Source organism: Macaca nemestrina, chromosome 18, assembly GCF_043159975.1.
Source record: "Macaca nemestrina isolate mMacNem1 chromosome 18, mMacNem.hap1, whole genome shotgun sequence".
Lineage (NCBI taxonomy): Eukaryota > Metazoa > Chordata > Mammalia > Primates > Cercopithecidae > Macaca > Macaca nemestrina.
In genome coordinates, this window is record NC_092142.1 from 70,598,748 (window position 1) to 70,624,746 (window position 25,999).

General features: G+C 39.5%; 1 protein-coding gene and 1 long non-coding RNA gene across 6 annotated transcripts in view; one reads left to right on the forward strand and one right to left on the reverse strand.

Moving 5' to 3' along the window:
* The window catches only part of LOC105491339 (zinc finger homeobox 3), a 482,043-nt gene extending 473,320 nt beyond the window's left edge, over positions 1-8,723 (forward strand). For 4 of the 5 annotated variants that reach the window (XM_071084854.1, XM_071084853.1, XM_011757674.3 and 1 more), the window contains one exon: positions 240-8,723. In XM_071084854.1, coding sequence (XP_070940955.1) covers positions 240-1,900 — 1,661 coding nt within the window. In that variant the 3' untranslated portion in view covers positions 1,901-8,723. The remainder of the gene's footprint in view (positions 1-239) is intronic. The other variant, XM_071084855.1, reaches the window with a different exon arrangement.
* LOC105491334 (uncharacterized) overlaps positions 1-25,999 on the reverse strand; it is a 371,652-nt gene that overhangs the window by 39,748 nt on the left and 305,905 nt on the right. Inside the window, exon 6 of the long non-coding RNA XR_011616557.1 lies at positions 7,244-7,334. This is a non-coding gene — a long non-coding RNA (uncharacterized lncRNA). The remainder of the gene's footprint in view (positions 1-7,243; positions 7,335-25,999) is intronic.

The window sequence follows — 25,999 nt, forward strand, 5'->3', positions numbered from 1 at the left end:
GAAGTTGTTTGGCTGAAAGAGGAAGCATGGGAGCTGACCCAGGACTGAGTCCTCAATAGAATAAAAGGTTGTCCAGCCCTGAGCCTGGTGGGATACTTCTGTTGAAAACGTTGGTTTTGAGAGGATCCTTCAAGCCTTGACATCTCAGACTGTGTGCCAGTGACACTGGTAAAATGTCTTGAGCTTCAGCCCTACCCCTGCCCAGACTGACCGGTGATTTCTGTCTTCATTCCTTTCAGCTTTAACGTCTCCTAAGCCGAACTTGATGGGTCTGCCCAGCACAACGGTTCCTTCCCCTGGTCTCCCCACATCTGGATTACCAAATAAACCGTCCTCAGCATCGCTGAGCTCCCCAACCCCAGCACAAGCCACCATGGCGATGGCCCCTCAGCAACCTCCTCAGCAGCAGCAGCCACAGGTGCAGCAGCCTCCCCCGCCGCCAGCAGCCCAGCCGCCACCCACACCACAGCTCCCACCACAACAGCAGCAGCAACGCAAGGACAAAGACAGTGAGAAAATAAAGGAGAAGGAAAAGGCACACAAAGGGAAAGGGGAACCCCTGCCTGTCCCCAAGAAGGAGAAAGGAGAAGCCCCCACGGCAGCTGCAGCCACGATCTCAGCCCCGCTGCCCACCATGGAGTATGCGGTGGACCCTGCACAGCTGCAGGCCCTGCAGGCAGCCTTGACTTCGGACCCCACAGCATTGCTCACGAGCCAGTTCCTTCCTTACTTTGTACCAGGCTTTTCTCCTTATTATGCTCCCCAGATCCCTGGCGCCCTGCAGAGCGGGTACCTGCAGCCTATGTATGGCATGGAAGGCCTGTTCCCCTACAGCCCTGCACTGTCGCAGGCCCTGATGGGGCTGTCCCCGGGCTCCCTACTGCAGCAGTACCAGCAATACCAGCAGAGTCTGCAGGAGGCAATTCAACAGCAGCAGCAGCGGCAACTACAGCAGCAGCAGCAGCAAAAAGTGCAGCAGCAGCAGCCCAAAGCAAGCCAAACCCCAGTCCCCTCGGGGGCTGCTTCCCCAGACAAAGACCCTGCCAAAGAATCCCCCAAACCAGAAGAACAGAAAAACGTCCCCCGTGAGGTGTCCCCCCTCCTGCCGAAACCCCCTGAAGAGCCAGAAGCAGAAAGCAAAAGTGCGGACTCTCTCTACGACCCCTTCATTGTTCCAAAGGTGCAGTACAAGTTGGTCTGCCGCAAGTGCCAGGCGGGCTTCGGCGACGAGGAGGCGGCGAGGAGCCACCTGAAGTCCCTCTGCTTCTTCGGCCAGTCTGTGGTGAACCTGCAAGAGATGGTGCTTCACGTCCCCACCGGCGGCGGCGGCAGTGGCGGCGGTGGTGGTGGCGGTGGCGGCAGCGGCGGCTCATACCACTGCCTGGCGTGCGAGAGCGCGCTCTGTGGGGAGGAAGCTCTGAGTCAACATCTCGAGTCGGCCTTGCACAAACACAGAACAATCACGAGAGCAGCAAGAAACGCCAAAGAGCACCCTAGTTTATTACCTCACTCTGCCTGCTTCCCCGATCCTAGCACCGCATCTACCTCGCAGTCTGCCGCTCACTCAAACGACAGCCCCCCTCCCCCGTCGGCCGCCACCCCCTCCTCCGCTTCCCCCCACGCCTCCAGGAAGTCTTGGCCGCAAGTGGTCTCCCGGGCTTCGGCAGCGAAGCCCCCTTCTTTTCCTCCTCTCTCCTCATCTTCAACGGTTACCTCAAGTTCATGCAGCACCTCAGGGGTTCAGCCCTCGATGCCAACAGACGACTATTCGGAGGAGTCTGACACGGATCTCAGCCAAAAGTCCGACGGACCGGCGAGCCCGGTGGAGGGTCCCAAAGACCCCAGCTGCCCCAAGGACAGTGGTCTGACCAGTGTAGGAACGGACACCTTCAGATTGTAAGCTTTGAAGATGAACAATACAAACAAATGAATTTAAATACAAAAATTAATAACAAACCAATTTCAGAAATAGACTAACTGCAATTCCAAAGCTTCTAACCAAAAAAAAAAAAAAAAAAAAAAAAAAAAGGAAAAAAAAGAAAAAGCGTGGGTTGTTTTCCCATATACCTATCTATGCCGGTGATTTTACATTCTTGTCTTTTTTTTCTTTTAATAAATATTAAAAAAAAAAAAGAAAAAAAAAAGCCCTAACCTGTTACATTGTGTCCTTTTGAAGGTACTATTGGTCTGGGAAACAGAAGTCCACAGGGCCTCCCTAATGTCTTTGGAGCTTAAACCCCTTGTATATTTGCCCCTTTTCAATAAACGCCCCACGCTGATAGCACAGAGGAGCCCGGCATGCACTGTATGGGAAAGCAGTCCACCTTGTTACAGTTTTAAATTTCTTGCTATCTTAGCATTCAGATACCAATGGCTTGCTAAAAGAAAAAAAGAAATGTAATGTCTTTTTATTCTCAGGTCAATCGCTCACACTTTGTTCTGTTTTCAGAATCATTTTTTTATATATTATTATTTTTTTCAGTTGTTTTTTTTTTTTTTTTTTTTTTGGTTCCAGAAAAGATTTTTTTGTTAATTTAAAAATGGGCAGAAAGTATTCAAGAAAAACAATGTGAACTGCTTTAGCTTTCTGGGGATTTTTAAGGATAGCTTTTCTGCTGAAGCCAATTTCAAGGGGAAAAGTTAAGCACTCCCACTTTCAGAAAAAAAAAAAAAAATAACCCACACACACAAAGAGTGTTGAGGACTTGTAGCTTAAAAAAAAAAAAGTTTTAAAAACTGACTTTCTGTATTTATGATAGATATGACCATTTTTGGTGTTGAGTAGATTGTTGCATTGGAAATGAACTGAAGCAGTATGGTAGATTTAAAAGGAAAAAAAAAAAAACCTTTTGTGTACATTTAGCTTTTTGTATGGTCCAGCTGACAGCTCCTCATTTGATGTTGTCTTGTTCATTCCTAGCAGATAGATTGCAATCCGTTGATTCGCCTAAGCTTTTCTCCTGCTTTGTCCCTTAATTCCACTTTCTCTTTCCTTCTCCCACCTCCCATCCTATAATCTCCCACTTAAGGTAGCTGCCTTCATTTCTTAGAGGGAGCTGCAGAATTATTTTATAAAACTAAAGAAAGAATTTCAAGGGATTCTAGGGGTCATTAGGATCCTCACAGATTATTTTTGGTTGGGGAGTTGAAACTTTTTAAAGGCATATAATTCTAGTTACCTGTGTCTGTTAGCCTTGTGCATTTATTTTTTTATTTATCCTTCTTTTGGCCTTTTCTTTGTACCCCTTCTTTTCCTCCTTGTTTGGTAGATGCTTCAAATATTCTTTTCCTTTACTAAAGGATTTGTTTCCATTTGTGTAATTGGCTGTGTACTTTTATTTTCTAAAAAAGTTTTTGGTTAGGGATTTGGTTTTTGGTTTTGTGTTTGTTTTTTCTTTCTTCTCTCAGAAAAAAAAAAAAAAATTCATGCTTTAAATAAAATCCAAAGACACACCCTTTCACTGCTGATGCAGAAAAAAGGGAAAGGGTTCTTGTTACTTGAGAATTTGTTTCTGATTTAAACAAACAAGACTTACTTTAATAAAAGAAAGAGAAAAACAAAAGATTCCCAGGTTGTTACGTGCTTCTTCTGCAAGCAGAGAGGCAACTATTAATGACAATTCCATATACCAAAAGACACATTTTTTACTTCAAAGTTTTGTCCTTGTGTTAGGCAGTCTGAGCGGCGAGTGATCCGGAGCGCAGCCAACAAAGCAGCAGATAGCAATGTACAGAAAGCAAAAAAGGAACCGTATGTTAGGCACTTGTTTATGTTAATATCCATATTCCTGTAACACACACCCTTTCTCATGTAAAAAAATAAAATAAAATAAACGGTCTGAACTTTGAAAACTTTGTGCTGCTAAAACATAGATTTTGGAGACAAATAGATGCTTTGCTGTTTCACTTTCATAGCTAAACATCAACAGAAACCATCTCCCCTTGCCCCCAAAGTGTGAAAACCTTCTCCCCTTCGTTTTCTTCCTTATGTTTCAAAAGGGAACTTTGAAGACTGTGAATGCAGGTTCCATTGGTCACCTTTCGGGCTTCTTTCCCCAGTGCTGAAGCCACTCATCGACTTTGCAAAAGACTGGAGCATTCCAAGATCTGAAAATGGATTTTTTTTCTTTTTTTCTTTTTTAGCCGGGACTATTTTATTTTTATGAATTTTAGTTTAATGAAATAGTAGATCCTGAAATGTTGTACATATTTCTAACTAGGCTGATGCACAGTGCAAATTCCTTTTTTAACTTTTTTTTAAGTAGAAATACTAAAGAATACCATCTAACTATTCATACCAGTATCCAGTTGTAGCATAAGGTGTCAAAAGCAAGTACGCAAAACATTTACTGTTTTAACAAGCTATTTCCTTTTAACAAGAAATCTTGTATTTCTCCCTGTGTTTGAGATGAACATTTTTAAATTTTAAAGTTGTACAGTTTTTTGTTTTCCATTATTTTATCTTGTTTGTAACTCTATGAAATATATATATATTTTTTGCCATTTAACTGTTGTATGTTACTCTGTGTCTGTACCATATAGAAAAAAATTGTTTTTGTTTTTGGTTCTCTATGTGATATCAGTTAACAATTTAACACTAGCTTTACCTGTCAAATTCTGCTAGGTCTTCTCTGAAAACGTTGTTTTTAAAAATGATACTGCTTGGTAATAGTGCAATTTCTATCCCTTTCCCTCCCCCCTCAACTTTAAGTTCTTTTCTTTATAATTTTGCTGCCCCCTCCCTGATGGTTTGGGTTTTAGTTTTTTTGGGTTTTTTTTTTTTTTTTGGAGCTACTATGCCATCCTCCCTCTGTGAGGCAGAGTGACTGTCAGTGTTTTGTTACACCATGCCTTGAGCTGTGGGTGTGTCTGGCGACAATAAGGTGGTTGAATAGATTGGCTGAGCACGCTTCCACCCACCTAGTGGTATCAGAGGGGTTATGTGATTGTTTCAACCTGGAGTGGGTTGCACCCTTAATGCTTTCCTCTACAACTAAACCGCCCACATATATGTTCATTGAAAAAAGTAAGAATAATTCTCAGCACTAACCCAGAAGTAGCAAAGCAGTCAGTGATGGTGAACATTAGAGGTCAAACATGAGTTAGATGTTTGTGGGCTGACAGCCACCGTGGCTATGACCAGTACTATTTACAAAGCATGAATTCACTACAATGCTCAACTGTTTAGCTTGATCTCACTTGGGGAATTTATTCCTGTCTGCTGCACTGTAGGTAGCTGGGTAGGATATATTTCCACTTGCTTTTTAAATTAGTTCTTCACCTCCATTGACACTTCGTTTTTTGGTTTTCTCCCTATAGTATGGGTTGGTGCTAGACACCAGTCTGTCATAGCACCATACTGACTCAACGGAATGGGAGTTATTTTATCCATCTTTCCTCCATCCTTCCAAAAACCACACATCTACATGAGGAAAAGTTTAATACATCTAGGAATTTTTTTTTAATTAAAAGCTATTTAAAGAGATGAATGTGGCCAAAGTTTTACACAATTGAAAATAAAGTAAAACAGACGGCATGTGTTTAAACCTGAGTTTATCAGGCATGGCAGGAAGTTGCAGGAGAGAGAGGCAGTGACCCAAGCCAGTGCACTTGATGTTCATGGACATATATTTTTTTTAAATAATAAATTAAAACATTTTAAATAGAAGCATAAATTGAGTTGGTGGTTTGTTGGCGCTGAGATACTGCCCACTGTGAAACAAAGCTTTGACTAGTTTTTTGTTTGTTTGTTTACTTTCTTCAGGGGGGAGGGGGGCAAGTTTGGGTAGGAAAGAAAGCATAAATGAACGTGACCCTGAGGTGAAGAGGTATATGAACAGCCTTTGCAATGTACAAAAAGAAAAAAACAAAAAACAAAAAAAAAATAGAGCAAGTGAAACCAAAAATGATGTTCTTGGTGTTTTTCTATAATGTAGTCTTGTTAGCTTTTTTGTTACTGTAACAATGCTGATCTCGAACTGTACCAAAATACATGGAGACTAACAAACAGAACCACATGGAACTTTCAAACTGAAAAAAAAAAAATTTGTCACGAAAACTTTGTTGTCATAGTTAAGTTGATTGTAGATGGTAATTGAATATACTCCTTTGAAAATATTTCATCAAGTATGTTTCCTGCTCATTGTGATACATTAAAAAAAAATATGAGCAAAAGTTCCTGTCTCTGTTACCAGATTTGTGCACATGCATGTGTGTGTGCAGGAAAGAGAGGTTGATGGCTGGCAAAGTATAAATGTGAATACCTTGAGGTTATGTGTGCAGGGAGTACTTATCCCAAGGTACCAAAGGATGTACACAAGCTCTTTAGTGTTTCTAAAGATGGTTGTATTTCCCATCTCCTGGGCCTCATGAATGTCATAAATTTGGGCCATGATGCTGTCTGTGTTACTTCATTGGGAGGGGTAAGCCTGATAACTTGAACGATATTTGGCCCCAGAGTGCCCTAATAGCAACTAGATTTTTAATTCAAATATTTATATGAAAATTTTTTATGCTTGACACAATAGCAGGCAAAAAAAGTTTTACTGATAGCCAGGAGAAAGGTAGGTTCAACTTTTTTGAAATGGGAATTGGATCTAGTGTTTATGACAGAAGGATATGAACGGTAAGTTGAACCAAGTGGATGACTGACTACATTTACCTGTCCTAGCAAAGGACTTTTCCAAACCTCTGTTAGAGCAGAATCTCTCTTGAGAGGTCCAGTCTGCACAACAGCAGTATCAGTAATGCCTGCATACAAGAGATGATTCAGTCCTCTTACCAAAAACCCTCCCCTACCACAGCAAATGCTTGAACTTCATTAATAAGGAGTGCCTTTAAGATCAGGCCTGAAGGCCTTCCATTCATCTCTAATTTATAGCCACAGCTAATAAATAATTTACAAAACTTTAGCGGGTGGGCCTGGATGACATTACAGACTGGCTATGTCACTGTAAGGTCTACAGCATCTGCCCTCTGTCAAAAGAAGTATTTTCTTCCCCAGGAGTTGAGCTACAAAGTCCTCTTCTATTGGCTCAGACAGCCATTTTTCTTAGTTTCTGCAGCAGGCATTCAAAAAGTAGTGACCCTATTAACTCAAAATTTCAAAGAATTCTACAACTGACACAGGTATTACTAGTGCTCAGGGAGCAAAGGTGGTTCCCTGGCCAGCGCTGGAACCTCTACGCCAAATAGGTAGTGTCACTGTCCCTAATGAAATCCAATCTTTCCCCAAGCGTTGTACCTTTCTTTTCGGTGTTCCTGCGGAAGTGGATGGCTTCGATCTCGGTATGTTTTCTTGGCACCCAGTTAATGTTTCTGATCTCTCTTCCACCCTTTGAAAAGGTACAGTAGGATAAAACTTGTTCAGACCCAAAGCCACGTCTGCCTTTCTAAACTATAATTATTTTAGGATCTGGCAGGATTGCATTGAAACATTTTAAATGGAACTGGTTTTGCAGAGAGGTTTTGCTGCTTCAGCTCTTTGGAGGAAGGTGACTACAATTCAAATTCTCCTATGGATAAATTTCTAACAAGAAAATAAGACAAAACTTTATTGATGGTTGAGCCCTTTGTATCAGAGAATCTCTGAGCACCTAAATTACACTAAGGAAGGGCTGGGTAAGAGACCTGAAGCTCTTTCTGTTACTGGAAAGGCTATTTTTCTTAAGGGAAAAGAAGTCCTCCAATCTGGCTTCAATATCATCCTCATGTGGATGAAATTAATGGCTTTCTCTCCCTTGGAAAATGAAATGGCAACATCTGAAAATGGCAGATATGTGTTAGGTAGCTGTTTCTAATTCTGCTTTAAAGAAATGTCTGTAGTGCCTAACCCCTGTTATAGACTAATGACCTTCCAAATCTTACTTTTAACAAGTTTAGACTTTAAGTTACAAGAGCACAAGCAGTTTAAGAGTCAAGTTAAAAGGATGAGAATTTTGCACCTGCTGCTCTACTCTGCAGCCTTAATTACAGCAGGACAGATGTGCTCACTCAGCCTCTGTACATTACTGCTGGGGATGAAACAGCCAAGGTTCTGGAAAAACTTGCAAAGAAATCAGTGCTCTCAGAAACAGTAAGGTAGAAGCAGCTTTCCATTCCTGTCTTCATGATGAAGGTCGGTATTTTCCTTCCCTCCTTCCTGTTTCATTCTTTTTTTAAACTAGAGGCATCTATATTTAGGATGTCCTAGTCAGTAAGCTTGGGTTCCTCTGAATCTGTCTTCTTGACTTTTAAAATTATAAGCAACATAAATAAATTTGCTTTTGATCCTTTATGTATGTTCACTTCTTATTCTATGTAGAAGAGATGAACAAAGAGGCTATTTAATTCAACTTTTCAATCCCTTATTAACATGGGAATGAAAAATCTCAGATGAACTGTTTTACTTTTGGGCCAAGATCCCTTGGCCTGAGAAGTGAGTGCTGAGAAGCAACTAATAGTAACAATGGAGAAAGGCATTGGTGGCTATTCTCTACCTCTGCAATGTTCACAGCTTTTATTTTTTTTAACATCATTCTTCCTTGCCTTCCTACTCAATACTCTCCTAAGCCCCCTCACACATTGCTGCTCTTTTAATTCCTGTGTATGCCTTATATTTGCATAACACTTGTAAAAATATTTTGTAAAATTACATACTTCTTGTTTGTTCCTGAAATGTTCTGTAAGGTAGACAAGGTGGGTGACATTTATCCCCAGTATTCAGGACAGTGAGGTAATGAGGGGAGAAGGCACTAACCAGGTGTTTAGCCTTCATCCAGTGCTCTTCCCCCATCACACTATTTCTTGAGAGACTACAGAAGAGTGAGAGTGGGGGCTCCAGAGTCAGATTCATAGGGTTCAAATTCTGGCTCCATCATGGTGACCTTGATTGAGTTCTTTATTCCCACTGTGAAATGAGGGTAATGGTACCTGCTTCATAGGGTTGTTGTGAATTTTAAATTAATATACGTAAAATGCTTAGGACACTGCCTGGTACATACTAAGTGCTAAAAATTAGTTGTTACTATCAGTCATTATAACCTCTCCATGTCTCCTTTCTGTAGACCCCTTGGAACTGCTGCTTTCTAACCCTGGCTTTCCTTCACAGAGGTTTGGGAACTGCAGCTGTAAAGTTAAGTGCCATCAAGCCTCTGTCATCATTTATTTCTGATATTTTCCTGTCTGTACATATCTCAGAGGGTGCAGAGATCCTTTAGGAGGTTTCTGCTTAGGAGTTGTACAGGAGTATGGTATAGGAGTTTGGATTATAGTATTTCAGTGCCCACCATGTAGTAATTAATTTGGACATGAGGAAAAGATGGCTTGTAGTTTGCTTTTGTTTCCAAGACTATATATGTCTGTTTCACCATGCCTTGAAAGATGAGCCACTTAGATGTACAGGGTTACAGAATAGGGAAAATAGAATACCCTGTGACAGTTTGCCCACTGCCTGATTTGAGGTGGTTCAGATGTGCAGGTTGAGAGGTGTAGCATCTGAAATGAGACTCCGCATGAATTGTAGGTGAAACAAAATTGAAAGGGGAATACACGCAAAAGAATGCAGCAAGAGGATCTCTTCACCCCTAGACCCAGGAAGAGGTTTTAAAAATACTATTATTAGAGTAAGCTGCAAAGTAAATATTTAAAAGATGCATGGGGAAAAAATGGGTAAAAACTAAATCAGCACAGAGAAAAGACTTAGAGTGTTTCTACAATAGCCTCTGCAGATAAGAACTCATCAGGTTTTAGGATACAGGCTTTAGGAGGCTATTGCCCTATATGAGAACTTTGTCTATTTTTAAGCAGAACAATGATGGCCTTAGAAATAAAGTTGCCAACATTGATATCAGAGGGCTAGTAGAGGCCTCTTTATTAGAGAATGACTGGTGGGTGATTTTTCTTTTTCTCTGAGGATAACAACCCATAAATGTAGCTTTGTCATACTACCTCTCTAGATAGGACATTATCATACAGTGTCTTCATTTGTTACATGGTTGTAAGTTTGACACTGTTTGAATAGTTAGCAAAGTGTGATTTGTATTCAGCTTAATTTATCTTTTTTTTCTTTTTCTTTGAGTACTTTAAAGGTAATGCTCCACTGGTGCCTCATTTGCATGGTTTCCAATAACAAATCTGCTGTCATCCTTATTTTTTATGTATTTTTTTCTCTAGTTGCTTTTAATTTTCTCTTTATCACTGATTTTATCACATCACAATTTCATTATGATGTGCTTTGGTGTAGTTTCATTCACGTTTCTTGTGCTTATGGTTTGTTGAGTTCTTGGATCTGTGGGGAATTACTTTTCATCCAAATTGGAAGGTTTTCAGCCTTTATTTCTTCAAACACATTGTGCCTGCCCCTTCTCCCTTCACTTTCCCTGCTACCACCCCCACCCTGCCCCCACAGGGATGCCAATTATATAGGTATTAGGCCACTTGAAGTTAACCCCTTACTTACTGATGCTCTAAGTTTCTCATTTGTTTGCTTTCTTGTTTTGTTTGCTTACTCTTTTCTCTGTGTGTTTCCTTTTGGATAGTTTCCAATGCTAGGCCTTCAGATCCACTAATATTTTCTTCTAATCTGCCATTAATCCCATCCAGTGTATTTTTTCACCTCGATATTAAAGCTTTTATCTTTAGAAGTTTAATTTGGGTCTTTCAAAATATCTTTCATGCCTCTCCTCAAATTTTGAACATATGAAAAAACAGTTACAATAATTGTTTACCATCATCCTCTGCTAATTCTAACATCTGTGTAAGTTCTGGATCAGTTTCAGTTGATGGTTCTCATTAAGGCTATTCTTTTTCTGCCTGTTTGTATGCCTGCCGATCTTTGATTGGCTACTAGACATTGTAAATTTTACCTTGCTGGGTCCTGGATATTTCTGTATTCCTATAAATTTCCTTAAGCTTTGTTCTGGGATGCACTTATTTGGAAATACTGTGATCCCTTTGGGTCTTGTTTTTGTTTTGAGCAGGACCAGAGCACTATTTACTCTAGAGCTAATTATCCACCACTACTAAAGAATGATCATGCTGATGCTCTACTCATGTCCCATGAACTGTTCCCCATCTTGTATGAGCATCAAGTACTGTTCCCTTTTTTGCTTTCGGCTGGTTCTTTCCAGGGCCAAAAGTAATTGGTACTTTTCTGAATACTTATGAGGGACCCCATGAAGATCTCCAGGTTATCTCTTTCCTGTGGCACTTTGTCCTAATAATTCTAGCTGCTTTGGTCTCCCTAGACTCAGCTATCTCTTCAACTCAGGGAATCAGCTGGGCTTCACTCAGGTTCCTCACCCTGTGCTGTGGTCTGGAAACTCTTTCAAGGCAATAAGGTGGGATAATCATAGGGCTCACCTTGTTTGTTTCTCATCTCTCTGGGATCACGGTCCTTCACTGTGTGATATCTAGTACCTTGAAAACCATTCTTTCATATATTTTGTTCTGTATTTTTTGTTGTTGTTGTTTCAGCTGGGAGGGCACATCTGGTTTCTATTATTCCATCTATGCTAGAAGCTGAACTCAAATTTATTTTTTAGATATATGTGGTAAGAGTCCTGCATACCTTTCCAAAGTGCTGCCAACACTTATGAAATTTCCCAAAAGGTTTGAACACAGGAACCTGAAGTCCCCAGCAGACTTCTCTGGACATAAGGTGCTGATTGACCTCTTAAGATTAAGGTTGCAACTAATTCATCCTTTTGCTTACCATGATCAGAAGTGGAAGAAAGGTAGGCAAACATATGAATTCTTCTAGCCACCTTTTTTGGTTTGCCATAATGCCACATAGAGTGGGAAAACCATCTCTTAGGTTTTGAAGTTGTAAGACGGCCCAGAAATATGAGGGAGCAGATGTATGACTGACCCTAAAACAATATATTAGCTCTTTCCCCTTAACTACAAGAGTTACCACTATTCATAAAGTTATTATAGTCTTTTTAAAAAAAAAAAAATTTTCAATGTCTTCCTTCACACAGATAATTGTACAGGCTAACCAAATATGGCTCAAAGAAATCCACTGATTTGAAAGTATAGCTCTCACTCTGACATGAATTCACTGCACTGAGTAATAGAAGGGAGTGAGAAAAGTTAGACCCCAGCAGAGGCTAGTCATTTTGGCTAAACCTAAATAATGTCTTCTGTATGTTTATTTATTTTGCAAAACTTAGTTCCCACTTAAACTGGGCATATAATACGTCCATGATAACTGAAATTCTTAAAGTGTTAACTCATTACCTGCTTTCATAACTCAGTATTTGTTCCAGGCTACGTTTCTCACTATACTTATCTGTGGATAATCTGTTCCACCAAAACCAGCCTACCTTCCAAACATGCCCTGTACTTTCCCCTCTACTTTTACAGGCTTATCTAATGTCATTTATTCCACGACATTTACTCTCATCATATCTGCCCAGTCCTTTTTCTGATACCTTACAGTGGCACATGAAATACCTTGTTTGGCAGTGCTTCATGTATGTGTCTTATCCTTAGGTAGTCTGATAAACTGCGTTTACATTGAATGTTCATGTAACTGAGTAAATTAAAGAATGAATGAAATACAGGGTATTCACTCTCACCTTTATGCTAAGGGGGAAAAGGTCTTAAGTGAATGAATGGGTATATATTAAATTATATAATTTAGGATGGAATGGTTAAAAATATATTTAGTCCCCAAACCCTCTGTAAAGTAGAAGGAGAGAGACATTTTTCAGTAAGGAGAGAAGTAATGGAGAATCAAAATCAATTTAAAAATTAAATTGGACAGATTAAAAACTATGCTAGGTAAACATTTTATTTAGATTATTCTATGTAAATATTTTATTTTTAAGGGAGAAAATGATTACAATAAAAAACAGTCTAGATATTTGGAAGTACCAGACAAAATCCTTTATAGCGGTCCCCAAGTTGAAGGGTGGTGTTAAATACTATCAGAAAAGAGTTACATGGTTATGTTTTTCTAATTAAAATGGAAATGTCTGTAGAATATTTGAAAGCTAGGCCTTACCCTAAACCTAGAAAAAATACCAGAATATCACCCTAATAGACAGTTAGATAATTATGAAGTCTGAAATCTGCCTTCAGTCTTTACTAGCTGGTAGATTAGGGGAAAGGAAAGATACATGGATTTTTTTTTTTTTTTTAAATAGAGACATGGTCTCACTATGTTGCCCAGGCTTGTCTCAAACTCCTGGTCTCAGGCAACCCTCTTGCCTCAGCCTCCCAAAGTGCTGAGGTTACTGTGCTCAGCCACATGAAAAATGTTTTGATTTTTCTATCTGTAAAATCTCACACCAATGAAATTTCCATGTCATGCATAAATGCAATAGAAAAAAATTGAGTACAGAAAAGACAGATGCAGACTTCTTGAGCTCCATTTAGTGGAGCTACATGATCTGAAAAGCTACAAGAGTTTTTCATACTCCAATTGTGTGGATAGGGGGCTGTGGGCAAGGCAAGGGGTCTCTGGTAAGATCTGAAAGGGATGAAACTGAGTTCCCTTTTAGGACAAAACCCACAGTAAGAAGAAACTACAGGCAAGAGAATTCAAACTGAGCAAGACAGGGGCAAGAGGGACTGAAGATAAAGGGAGGGGAAGAGACCAAGAATCCTTGGAGAATGAGGCCATGTTCTTGAATGCTTCATGAAAACAACATAAAGCTAGAAGGACCACTGGAGCTGTGAAGCTAAAAAAGTTATCCCAACCTATCTGTTTCTCCTAAAATTCAGAAAACTAGTTACACATGAAAATGATCAACAGAAAAGGACTGTGGTTGAATTCCATAAAAATTTATTATAAGAAAAAATGGTAAAGAGCAGAATAACCTTCCTGCAGTTAATGAAAGAAAAGACATGCCCATAAAATAGGTAAGTTATGTAGCCAAACATTTCAAAATGAGCCAATGAAAAAGTTTTAAAAGATAAAAGATATAAAAGAACAGCATCAGAATTAGAAAAATCTACAAAATTATCATTTTTCCTGCATCCATCAGAGAGCTGAGGTTAGATAACAATGAAGAAAACTGAATTCCAAAAAGGAGCAAGCCCCTTCAGGAAGAAAGAAGACTCACAACTACCTTACCTTTAGCACAGCATAGGAGAAAGGGCCACTCTAACAGCCTATAAGGAGAAATAAAGTACAAATGTGACAAAATATTAATGACCAACTGAAGGCTAGTTCAGTATGGAATACCTGGGATGAGGGTGGGGATAGACATAGATAAGTGAGTTTAGCATTCACTTGCTACTCTTTTCCATGGGCCTCTACCAGGCCTACTGGAGGTGATCAGCTAATGTTAGGAAACAAGCATTAAGCACAGCCTGTTTCACAGGACCTTCTCCCTTACAAAGCAAAAGCACTGGAGGAAGGAATAGCTAACCCTACTGCCCCATGGACACGGGCAAAAGACACTTCGTGGCGAGAAAAAAGAGTAGAAGGAAAAAAACCCTACATCCCTGGGGCAGAGGCAGGAGCAGGAAAAGGTCTTGGGTACAGGATCCTACACCAATATCCATCAGGTATCTGCTACCACTAAGGGAGAAGCAGAAAACTCTTGCCCAACACCAACGACTCAGAGTAGAGTTTGCTGCTATGGGGAGGAGGAGCAGGAACACGGAGAAAGTCCTTTTGGGAAAACTCTTGCCCAACACCAACAACTCAGAGTAGCGTTTGCTGCTATGGGGAGAAGGAGCGGGAACATGGAGAAAGCCCACTGCCAAGTGCTTTTGCCAGGGCCTGCCTATGATGGACGCTAGATCTGGATCACCAAGAATACCCCCTTCCTACTCCTACCATGAACCTAACACTGAGTGAGAAAAACCCACTGTATGATACCCAAGCCTCCACCCAAAACACATGGCAACAGCAGCCCACAATTAGAGGATTTGAAGTGTATGGTATACTGAGGTTACTCTTCTTGACTTATTGACTCAATCCCCCAACAAACAAAAAGCATGTCCCTATCTGGGCATAAATACTATTTACCTTACTCTCTACTGTTCTACACACAATGTTATAAAAAAGCAGCAATCAAACATCATGTCACTATCTATGGAAAAATATAACATTAGTCAGGCATAGTGGCTCATACCTGTAATCTCAGCACTTTGGGAGGCCAAGGTGGGATGACTGCTTGAGCCCAGGAGTTTCAGACCAGTCTGGACCACATAGCAAGACCTTGTCTCAACCAATTTTTTATTTTTTTATTTTTTTTTAGTTAGCCAGGAATGGTGGCATGCATTTGAAGTCCAAGCTACTTGGGAGGCTAAGGTGGGACGATCATTTGAGCCTTGGGGAGGTGGGGTCAAGGCTACAGTGAGCCATGATTGGGCCACTGTACTCCAGCCTGATCCTGTCTCTAAATCCAACTATCAATTCCTAAGGTGTTACAGGCTGAACTGTGTCTCCCCTCACTCCCAGATTCATATATTGAAGTCCTAGGAATGTGACTGTATTTGGAGCTAGGGTATTTAAATAGGTAAAGTTAAATGAGCTTATTGAAGCGGGCCCTAATCCAACATGACTTATAAGAAGAAGAGATAAGGACACAGGCCCAGGGGTAAGACCACATGAAGACATCACAAGACGACAGCCATCTACAAGCCAAGAAGAAAGGCCTTCAGAAGGGCCAACATCTTGAGTGTGGACTTCCAGCTTCCAGAATTGTGAAGAAATAAACTTCCGTTAATTCTTCCAGCCTATGGTATTTGTTTTGGCAGCCCTAGAAAACTAATACAAAAGTTATATAAAGAATAGAGGAACACATTAAACTACAGCACAGGGACACAATAAACCAAAAGCAGACTGTGGGAAAGTCTCTATATTAAACAAAGAGATTTCTTCTTCAAATAAATTGCAAGGAGAGTGAGGACATTGGAAGGAAAAAGCTTATGCATTAAAATATACCTAAAAACTATATTTTTAAAAACAATGGCAATATAAATGTAATTGGATCCTGATTCAAACTGTATATTTTTTAAAGTTATGATATTTAAGACAATAGAAATTTGATCATGACTAGACATTTCATAATATTAAGAAAGCATCATTTAAAGGAAAAAGGAGTATGAAAATTAAAGTCCAGGGCCCCTACAAAAGAGGATTCTAACAGGAGACACCTTACACTATAAACTAGGACCAAAAGAGGCTACAACCTTGAGGTAGCCTCAAGGGGTAATCCATAGATACAACAGGCCTCATCCAGATTGACAGTCTGAGTTCAAATTCACTAGGAAATCCATGGAATCGCAAGATTTAAAGTTGGTTTTCTGGACTGATAGTAGCCACAGTTACCTGACACAGCAAATATAAAGCTTCAGTAGAAGAAAGTACATTCATTATATACCTAAAATTATCTCTACAAATAATTTTCAAACACAGTATTATGTCTGTAATTTATTCCTTCCAGTGGGTTCTTGGTCTCGCTGACTTCAAGAATGAAGCCATGGACCCTTATGGTGACTGTTACAGTTCTTAAAGATGGTGTGTCTGGAATTTGTTCCTTCAGCTGTTCAGATGTGTCTGGAGTTTCCTCCTTCCAGTGAGTTCGTGGTCTCGCTGACTTCAGGAATGAAGCCACAGACCTTCACAGTGAGTGTTACAGCTCTTATAGGTGGCGCGTCCAGAGTTCTTTGTTCCTCCTGGTGGGTTTGTGGTCTCACTGACTTCACGAATGAAGCCACAGACCCTTGTGGTGAGTGTTACAGCTCATAAAGGTAGTGCGGACCCAAAGGGTGAGCAGCAGAAAGATTTATTGTGAAGAGCTAAAGAACAAAGCTCCCACAGCATGGAAGGGGACCCAAGCGGGTTGCCGCTGCTGGCTCAGGTGGCCAGCTTTTATTCCCTTATTTGGCCCCACCCACGTCCTGCTGATTGGTCCATTTTACAGAGCGCTGATTGGTCCATTTTACAGAGTGCTGATTGGTGCATTTACAATCCTTTAGCTAGACACAGAGTGCCGACTGGTGCATTTTTACAGAGTGCGATTGGTGCATTTACAATCCTTTAGTTGGACACAGAGCGCTGACTGGTGCATTTTTAGAGTGCTGACTGGTGTGTTTACAATCCTTTAGCTAGACACAGAGCGCTGATTGGTGCATTTACAATCCTTTAGCTAGGCGGAAAAGTTCTCCAAATCCCGACCCAGGAAGTCCAGCTGGCTTCACCTCTCAGTATCAGCTCACAAAGATAAATAAAACACAAGGAAATTAGACTCCATGAGTGAGAAACAGGAGACAACAGAAATAGAGCCTTAATGACTTAGCTGTTCAAATGATCAAAGGCAGAGAATGAAATGACTATGCTGAATATACTTGAAGAAATTTTAAAAAGAGCTTGGGGATGTAGTCACTGGACAAGAAAGTAACTTCAAATGACAAAAATACAATAACTAAAATTAAGGACTCAATGAATTTAACAGCAGACTGGGCATAGTTAAATAATTAACGAATCAGAAAACAGAACAGAAGAATTTACCTAAAATGCAGAACACAGAAAAAGAAAATACAGCTGAAAGGGTAAGAGATACAAAGCACATGGTGAGAAGGCCTGACATATATTCAGTCAGTGTCCCAGATGGAGAAGAGAAAGACAATGGTAAAGAGCCAGTATTTGAAGAGATAACAGCTAGGAATTTTCTAGTAATATTGAAAGACACAAATCCAGAGATTCAAAAATGGAAAGTAGAGAAGAAAAGGGAAGAAAATAATTATATAGGCCAGGCACAGTGGCTCGTGCCTGTAATTCCAGTACTTTGCGAGGCTGAAGCAGGTGGATCACTTGAGATTGGAGTTCGAGACCAGCCTGGCCAACATGGCAAAACCCTGTCTCTACTAAAAATACAGAAATTAGCCAGGCATGGTAGCACATGCCTGTAATCCCAGCTACTAAGAAGCTGAGGCAGGAGAACCCAGGGGGTGGAGGTTGCAGTGAGCTGAGATCTTGCCACTGCACTCCAGCCTGGGCAACAGAGCAAGACTCCATCTAAAAAAAAAAAAAGATTACAAAAAAGAAAAGAATTATACATATCAGAGTGAAGATGCATAAAACTAAGGCCAAAGTAGGCATAGAAAGCAGACTTGTTATCTTCAAAGGAATAGCTTTTAGACAGTCAATTGGTTATGTAACACAAACAATGGAAGCCAGAGGACAGTGGAATAATATCTTCAATCTGCTCTAATAAAATAACTACCAACATAGAATCCTATACCCAGAAAAGGATAATTTTAGAATAAAGGCAAAATAAACACATTTTCAAATGAACAAAAACAGAGTTTGCCACTTGTAGACTGATTAAAGAATGTACTTCAATTAGAAGGAAAATGATCCTAGGCAGAAGATCTGATACAAAAAAGACATGAACATTTAAAAAATATTGAAACTGTACATAGGCAAATCTAAATGAATACATATAGTATGAAACAATAACTGTGTAGCTTGAAAAAACTATATAGAAATAAAATACACGACATTAGCATTTAGGTTAGGAGAGGGTAAATAGAGTTAAAAATCTTTTAAAGTTATTGTTTTGTCCAGGAAGTGAGGATAATTATTATCATTAGCCTTTATATGTAAATAATGATGGTTTTAAGTCTTAGGCATTTACGAATTTGTATTTAATACTCAAAATTACAAGGCAAATGAGAGGCGAATATTCCATGAGTTCAATACATGGTCAATAAATTGAGAAGGCATTTTTGCCATAGAGGGGAAAACAACATTCAGAAAAAAGGTAAATATATTTTAATTTTCAAAAATTCATTAGCAAAATAGAATATATCCATTAGCCAAACTTCAAACTCTACTGTTTTTAACAACAAAAAAATCCTTGAGTACTACTGTTTTTACTTGCTTGAGTCAGATTTATTTAGGTATAATCAACATACAGAAAAAAATCATCCTTTTCAGGTACACAGTTCTATGAGTTTCGACAAATATGTGTGTGTGTAATCACACATATTTTAGTGTGTAATCACCAAATATAAAAATAAATACTAAATTGTTTCCATTACCATCAAAATGTTCCCTCCTTTGTTGTTAATGCTCTTCCAATCCCCAACCCAGGCAACTACTAATCTGTGTTCTTTCCCCATAGCTATACCTTTTATAGGATATAATATAAACAGAAGTATATAGTATGTAGCCTTCTAGTATGTAGACTTTTGTGTCTGGCTTTTCTCACTAACCATAAGACTTTGGAGATTCATCTATGTTGTTACATGTATCAGTAGCTCCTTCTTATTGCAAAATAGTGTTTCATTGTATGGCTATGCTATGATTTAACTATCAGTTCATCAGAATATGAATATTTGGGTTATTTCCAGTTTGGGGCAATTTTTAATAAAGTTGTTATAAACATCCATGTTTAGATCTTCGTATGAACGTATATTTTCAGATATGTAACTCTTACTCTGTGGCTTGCATTCTGTATTCTTTGTAATGCCTTTTGATATGCTGAAGAAGTTCTTAGCATAGCCAGATTTATCAGCACTTCCTGTTCTCATAAATGATTTTTTTTTGAGACAAGAGTCTTACGCTGTCACCCAGGCTGGAATGCAATGGTATGATCTCGGCTCACTGCAGTCTCCATCTCCCGGGTCAAGCAATTCTGGTGCCTCAGCCTTCCAAGTAGCTGGGACTACAGGCATATACCACTATGCCTGGCTAATATTTTGTATTTTTAGTAGAGACAGGGTTTTACCATGTTGGCCATGCTGGTCCCAAACTCCCAACCTCAGGTGATCTGCCTGCCTTGGCCTCCTAAAGTGCTGGGATTACAGGCGTGAGCCACTATGCCAGGCCTCATAAATAATTTTCTTTAAAAAGAAATCCCCCTTGCCCCAAGGTCATGAAAACGTTCTTCTATATTATCTTCTAAAAACTTTATTATTTTGCTAAAAGGGATTTTGGGTGTATAGTCTGCCTTAAAGTCATGCTACATAGGGGTCCAGTTTCATATTTTTTTCATACATGGATAAGGAGAAAAGGTAGAAGAAAATCTTTGTGACCTTAGGTTATCAGAGATTCTTGGCTTAGTCACAGAAAGTATCACAGAAGGAAAACTGACAAATTGGACTTGAAATTCAAAGCTGCTGCTCTTCAAAGTACATTGTTAATGGTACATTTAAGTCTTAAGCCCTTTTCTATATTTGTGTATTTTCTACAATAAAAGGATTTTTAAAAATACAACATGGATGCAGAACAAGTTACACAGTATGCTAACATTTGTATAAAGCAATAAATAACATTTATTTTATATGTATATATACTGTATCTATGCAGGAGTATATGAGAGAGTATGCTCGTGCAAGCAAGCACACATACTGAGTATATGATGGACTCACAAGTAACAACTGTCACTTTTGAGGAATTGAGAGCATTAGGGATGGGAGAGAGACTTAATTTTTATTGTATTCCCTTTTTACTGTTTGAACTTTATACCAAGTATATTACTTTTACAAAATGTGTTTTAAATGTTATTTCAAAAATAACAAAACAAGAATTACATGTCATGCCAGATGTGCCTAATATTACAGTGGGCCAAGAAAACTGGTCCATCTCAGGTTTATTTTAGTGAAGAAGAGATTTAAATATAAATGTTGTTTCCTGACACCACAGCTTATTGCCTTGGGCTCTTTTGTAGCTGGTTACATCCCTGATTTTAACTGGTTTGGTACAGTGATGCCATAGTAAAGTTTTATACACTAGTGATGAAGTTACTTGGGAACAACAAAACCCAACAGGTTATTTGACAAGGCTTAAAAGTAGCCATTGATCTACTTTGGGTTTCATCTTGATGTTTATTGGAGATAAAGGCATTTCTCCATTTCTCTCCCAGAAACCTGGAGATTTACTCCCATTCATATCACTTAAATATAATGGCAAAGCAAACCTACTAAAGCAAATGTCCAGAATCATGAGGTAGCTGGCCCAAACAGTATTATGGCACTGCGGCTCATGCCTATAATCCCAGTGCTTTGGGAACCCAAGGAGGGAGGATTGCTTGAGACAGGAGTTCAAGACCAGCCTGGATAACATAGTGAGACCCTATCTCTACAGAAAATTTTAAAATTAGCTGGGCATGGTGGTGTCTGAAAGTAGTCCCAGCTACTCAGGAGGCTGAGATAAGAGGATGGCTTGAGGCCAGGAGTTTGAGGTTGCAGTGAGCTATGAACGTGCCACTGCACTCCAGCATGAGTGATACAGCAAGACCCTGTCTCAAAAAATAAACAACAACAACAACAAAAACACAGTTCTAAGAGTTCTCTAAAAATTACTTCTTGTTGTTTTGGATTGCTGTAAGTGAATCACTGTGGGCTTTTTAAGTACTCACAAAAGCTTTTCTAGATGGCAGTACTCACAGGAGGAAAAATTGAGACAATCAGAATGAAGCTCCTATTTAGTAATGTGTTTAGCAAAGTAGTAAAATTTTAGTAATGTTTTAATGTTAGAAATATGAAAGAAAGAAAATTCTATGCAATAGTTAACAACTGATTCAGCTGAGAATACTTCACTTAATCCCCTTTCCTAAAGGCCCATTATGTACAGCTTTTGTTTCCACCACTAGGTCATCCTGTTCTATTCTCTTGCTTCATCCTCAGCTTGCTGTCTCAAATCCTTTTTTGAATGAGGACTACATGTGCACACTCCTCAGGCGTGCTCGCTTGCTTTCCTTTCTCTCTCCCTTTCTCCCACCCTTGTGTATGGGGGGAATGGGGGTGGGTTAAGATCCCACTTCCAATGACTGATTATAAATGCCCTTCCTTATAATACACTGAGGGAACCACAGGATATCTTTTCCTCTTCTATGAATTTCCGTAGTCAAAAGCTCAAGGAGGGTAGTCATGCTGCTCAAACCTTTTTTTTTTTTTTTTTCTTCTTCTTCTTCTTCTTCTTCACCTGCTGAAATGTTCTTTGGTAAAACACACCATAACACAGTATGATAAAGATAAATGAAGGACATTTACTGAAGGAAATGAAATATTTTCGGAAACCTCACTTCTGAAATTTCTTTTTCAAGAATGATCTATGTCATAGTTTGGTGTTTTGTTTTTATTTAGTTTAAAGTTCCATTTGATATAAAGACTGGCTATATTAACATACAAGAAATGGTGATTTCCTAGCAGGAATTTACATACTATTTCCTACATTTTGATATCTAAATATAACCAGCACAACTAAACTATATAAAGGTAAGCACTCAAGATCAGACTAATTTATTCAATTTTAGGTTTGGACTCAGCACTTTAAAGCCATGCTCTTTATTAAACGCCATGAAAGAGTGAATCATCACAGATTCTTGGCTGATGTAGTCGTGAATTCTATCAGTGGTCATTCTCCCTCTACAGATAAGCGAGATTCAAAAGCCAAGTGTGTTTTTGTAAGTAACCACCTTGTTCTTGTCTTCTCTACCATAACTTTGAGAAATTATGACATCCACTCTGTATTAATGTAATAGGTCTTATAATGAGAGAAAATATGTTTTTAAAAAGAAAAACCCAGGCCATCAGATGTTCTAAGAATGAAATATCATATCTAACTATGTGACAGTTTTGCTACCAATATCTACCTAACAGTCCCCTTTCTTCAGATAAAAACCTCAAATTCTGCACACACACGTGTGTGTGTGTTTAGAGACAAGGTCTCGCTCTGTCACCCAGGTTGGAGTGCGGTGGAGCAATCACAGCTCACTGCAACCTCGATCTCCTAGGCTTAAGCAATCCTCCCGCTTCAGCCTTCTGAGTAGCTAGAACTATAGGTACCACCACCATACCCTGCTTGCTTGCTTATTTATTTATTTATTTATTTACTTAGGAGACAGAGTCTTGCTGTGTTGCCCAGGCCAGTCTCAGACTCCTGGCCTCAAGCAAATGCCTAGAAATGACTGACTTGGACTGTTGCTGCCTTTTGTTTACCTTTTGTTTGCTTGAAGCATTTCAGGACTTTTCTAGGATTTATCAATTGCTCAGCACCTTATAGGTTGTACAGGATGAGGACTGGAGAAGTGGAGGACATCCTTATGACATATATTTGTTTTCAGAGAAGGCTGTGTCTCTGTTTATCATTGCAGGCAAAGAAGATTTGAATCTGAGACATTGTAAAACTTGAAACAGAGTTTACAATCTGTGCTTGAGGCTCCCAAAGACACCATTCAACACATCTCACTATCCTCTAACAAGGACTGCCCTGTGACACATCTGAAAGAGAAGCGACAATTTTATTCAGACTCTTCATGGACTAGCCCTCTATTTAGGCAACTGCATAATATCTAGATCTTTGATATCATATCTGAGAACAAAATTTTGTCAACTGTGCAGGAACCAGATTATCCTGGGATATAGTAAAATAAACCACAAACTACTTTTTTTCTATTTATCGAGCAGAGCAAAATGATATCGCTTCCTTTAAATCTGGGTTGTTTCCCTTTTTCTTACCTAACCAGCCCTTCAACCTGGGGCTGGAACTGATTGGGACTTTAAAATGCTTTGTTACCATTCATTCTTTTCTCTAATAAGCACAATGGTTTACTCCCTTTTGAGGCAGGGGCCCCGTGTAATGAGTCAATGCTTCTGCTAACTCCAAGAACCCTTAATTATTTCCACCATTTTCTCCATATGTTTCCATCACTGACTGTGTGAATCAGAGGCAGGCTGCTGGTTGTCAGAGACTGGAAAAGTCACTGGCCTTCCATGTTGGCAGGGAACTGAATTCTGCAGCGTCTGTATTCATGGACAGAGTATCCTGTCTCAGAGTTTATGCAGCACCTTCTGTTTTTAGTTTATTGGTGAACGGGGCACATCACAAGAACTTGGAGTGCAGCTAAAGCCAAATCAGACTTGACAGAAAATTATTAGCAGGGTACAGAAGGAAAAAAGATCCCCCTTCCTTTCTGTAATCAGGTTAATATGTGCATGGAATGTTTCACTTAAAAAGGTAGTGTGTTTTGGCAAAGCTGGTTTCTTAAGTAAAATTTCAGTTCCCATTATGTGAGGCTATCCACTGCTGCCCTGGCAGAGCCTTTGATCAGTGAACTCAGTGGGGGAGAAGGGCATAGGCATATTAATAACTTCAACATGTGGCCCTTCGGCCCAGCTGCACCCTGTCTTGGAAAAAGGCCAACTGGAAAGGGTTTTCTTAACATGACCTGTATATGCGTATTTTGGAAAGGGGAAAGAGAAGGTAGGGATTCAAAGAAGGAAATAAAATCTGGTTTTATCGTGGTTCCTTCTCTTGTCCCTATTACCTATTTGGGGCATGCTACTACTACTTATGTGGATCCTGTGGAATCTGGCTCCATCTTCAACTTTTAGTATCTTTGTTCCCCCTCCTTAATATTATAAAAATTAAAACTGGGGGTTTAATTTACATACCAGCTCAGGACAAGGTTAAGGAGAGGCATGAGGCACCATAAGAATCTACAGGGATGAGAGATTAATGGAAACCAAGTGTCTGAAATAAGAGCCCAGGGTCCATTTTGCCAGGATTGTATCTTTTGCCCTTTCCCCTCTGCCCTGGTATTTTTTTTTTTTTTTACTGTTTAATTTTAACAATCACAGAGTTTAGGACTCATTACATTACTGCTGCAAAGTAGAGGCTAGCCTGCTCTTTTACTGTGTGTTTCCTTTTATTACTTTATATCATTCTCATTTTCTACTTCTGAGAGGTTCATTTTCCATGTTTCCCTGTCTGATCCTGAAAAGGTTCCTGAGTGACTCTTCATCATGGTCATGGAGCACGCTTCAGTTCCCATCACAAGTGGCTATGCAATGATGACCTCAGCTGACATTCATCTCACATTCCCTCACCCTCCTCCTCTTCTTTCTTCAATTTTATAATATTCTTATCATTTTCTTGATCCAAACCTCCCATGCTTCCAATTTCCTAGCTGCCTGATACCAACTTGTCACAAGGGATTAGCAGGGAATGATCCCAGAGGTGGGATGCAATACCTAAAGGCACTATATAAGTTAGCATATAGATTTGACTTCTGTAACAAAGGCCAAAATATTAACGGCTTAAACAAGAGAGTCGTTGATTTTTCTCTCATGTAACAATCTGAGCATTAGCAGCATGGGACTGAAAAGATGACACCATCATTTCTGGTAACGGAACTCCTATCCTTTTGCTTTCTGATTTTCAACACATGGCTTACATTTTGTAGTCTAGGATTGCTTCTCCAGTTCCCATGCCCACATTCCCATGTAGGGAGAAAAGTGAGGGGAGGGCACACTCCTTCCATCTTGAAGGTGTTAAGTTTTACTTATTACTTCTCATATCCCATTATCCAGAACCTAATCACTTGGGTACACTTAGCTACCAGGCAGAATGGGACATAAATTCTTTACCTGCTGGCTTTCTTTGGCACAGAAACCGACTTAGCATTTTGTCTCAGACAACTATGGCAGTTGTGAAATTGTGAAATAGTTATAAAACTGAACTATCACAGTTATGTTATCTTCTTGGAAAGGGTGAGAATTAGAAGAACAAGTAACAGTGTAATGGCAATGTTTTCCTTTTGTTTTTGAACCACTCTTCTTTGATCATTTCAGTTCATTTATTCCTTCAACAAACTAAGCTCTAGACCTATAAAAGCTCCCCCAACATAAACTCTACCTTTATGTATCTTCACACAGGCATGTGAAGGAGTCAGACAAAAACACAGGTGTGCATGCTGGGGATCGTGAGTTCAGTAGGACTCTAGTAAAGAGTTTCTACAAAGAGTGAAAGGAAAGGAGCTAGGCAAGAATGAGATTAAGATCAGGATAAGGAGATTCAAATTTATCCTATACAAGGCAATAGCAAGATATAAAAGGTAAATTAGCAGGAAATACATGGATAAATTTCTTTTTTAAGGACAGAATTCCTCTATAGAAGAGATACTTGATCAATGTGACTAAATGAAAAGTTTTAAAAAATTTTTTGGCACCCATTGTGGAAGACAGTGTGGCGATTCCTCAAGGATCTAGAACTAGAAATACCATTTGACCCAGCCATCCCATTACTGGGGATATACCCAAAGGA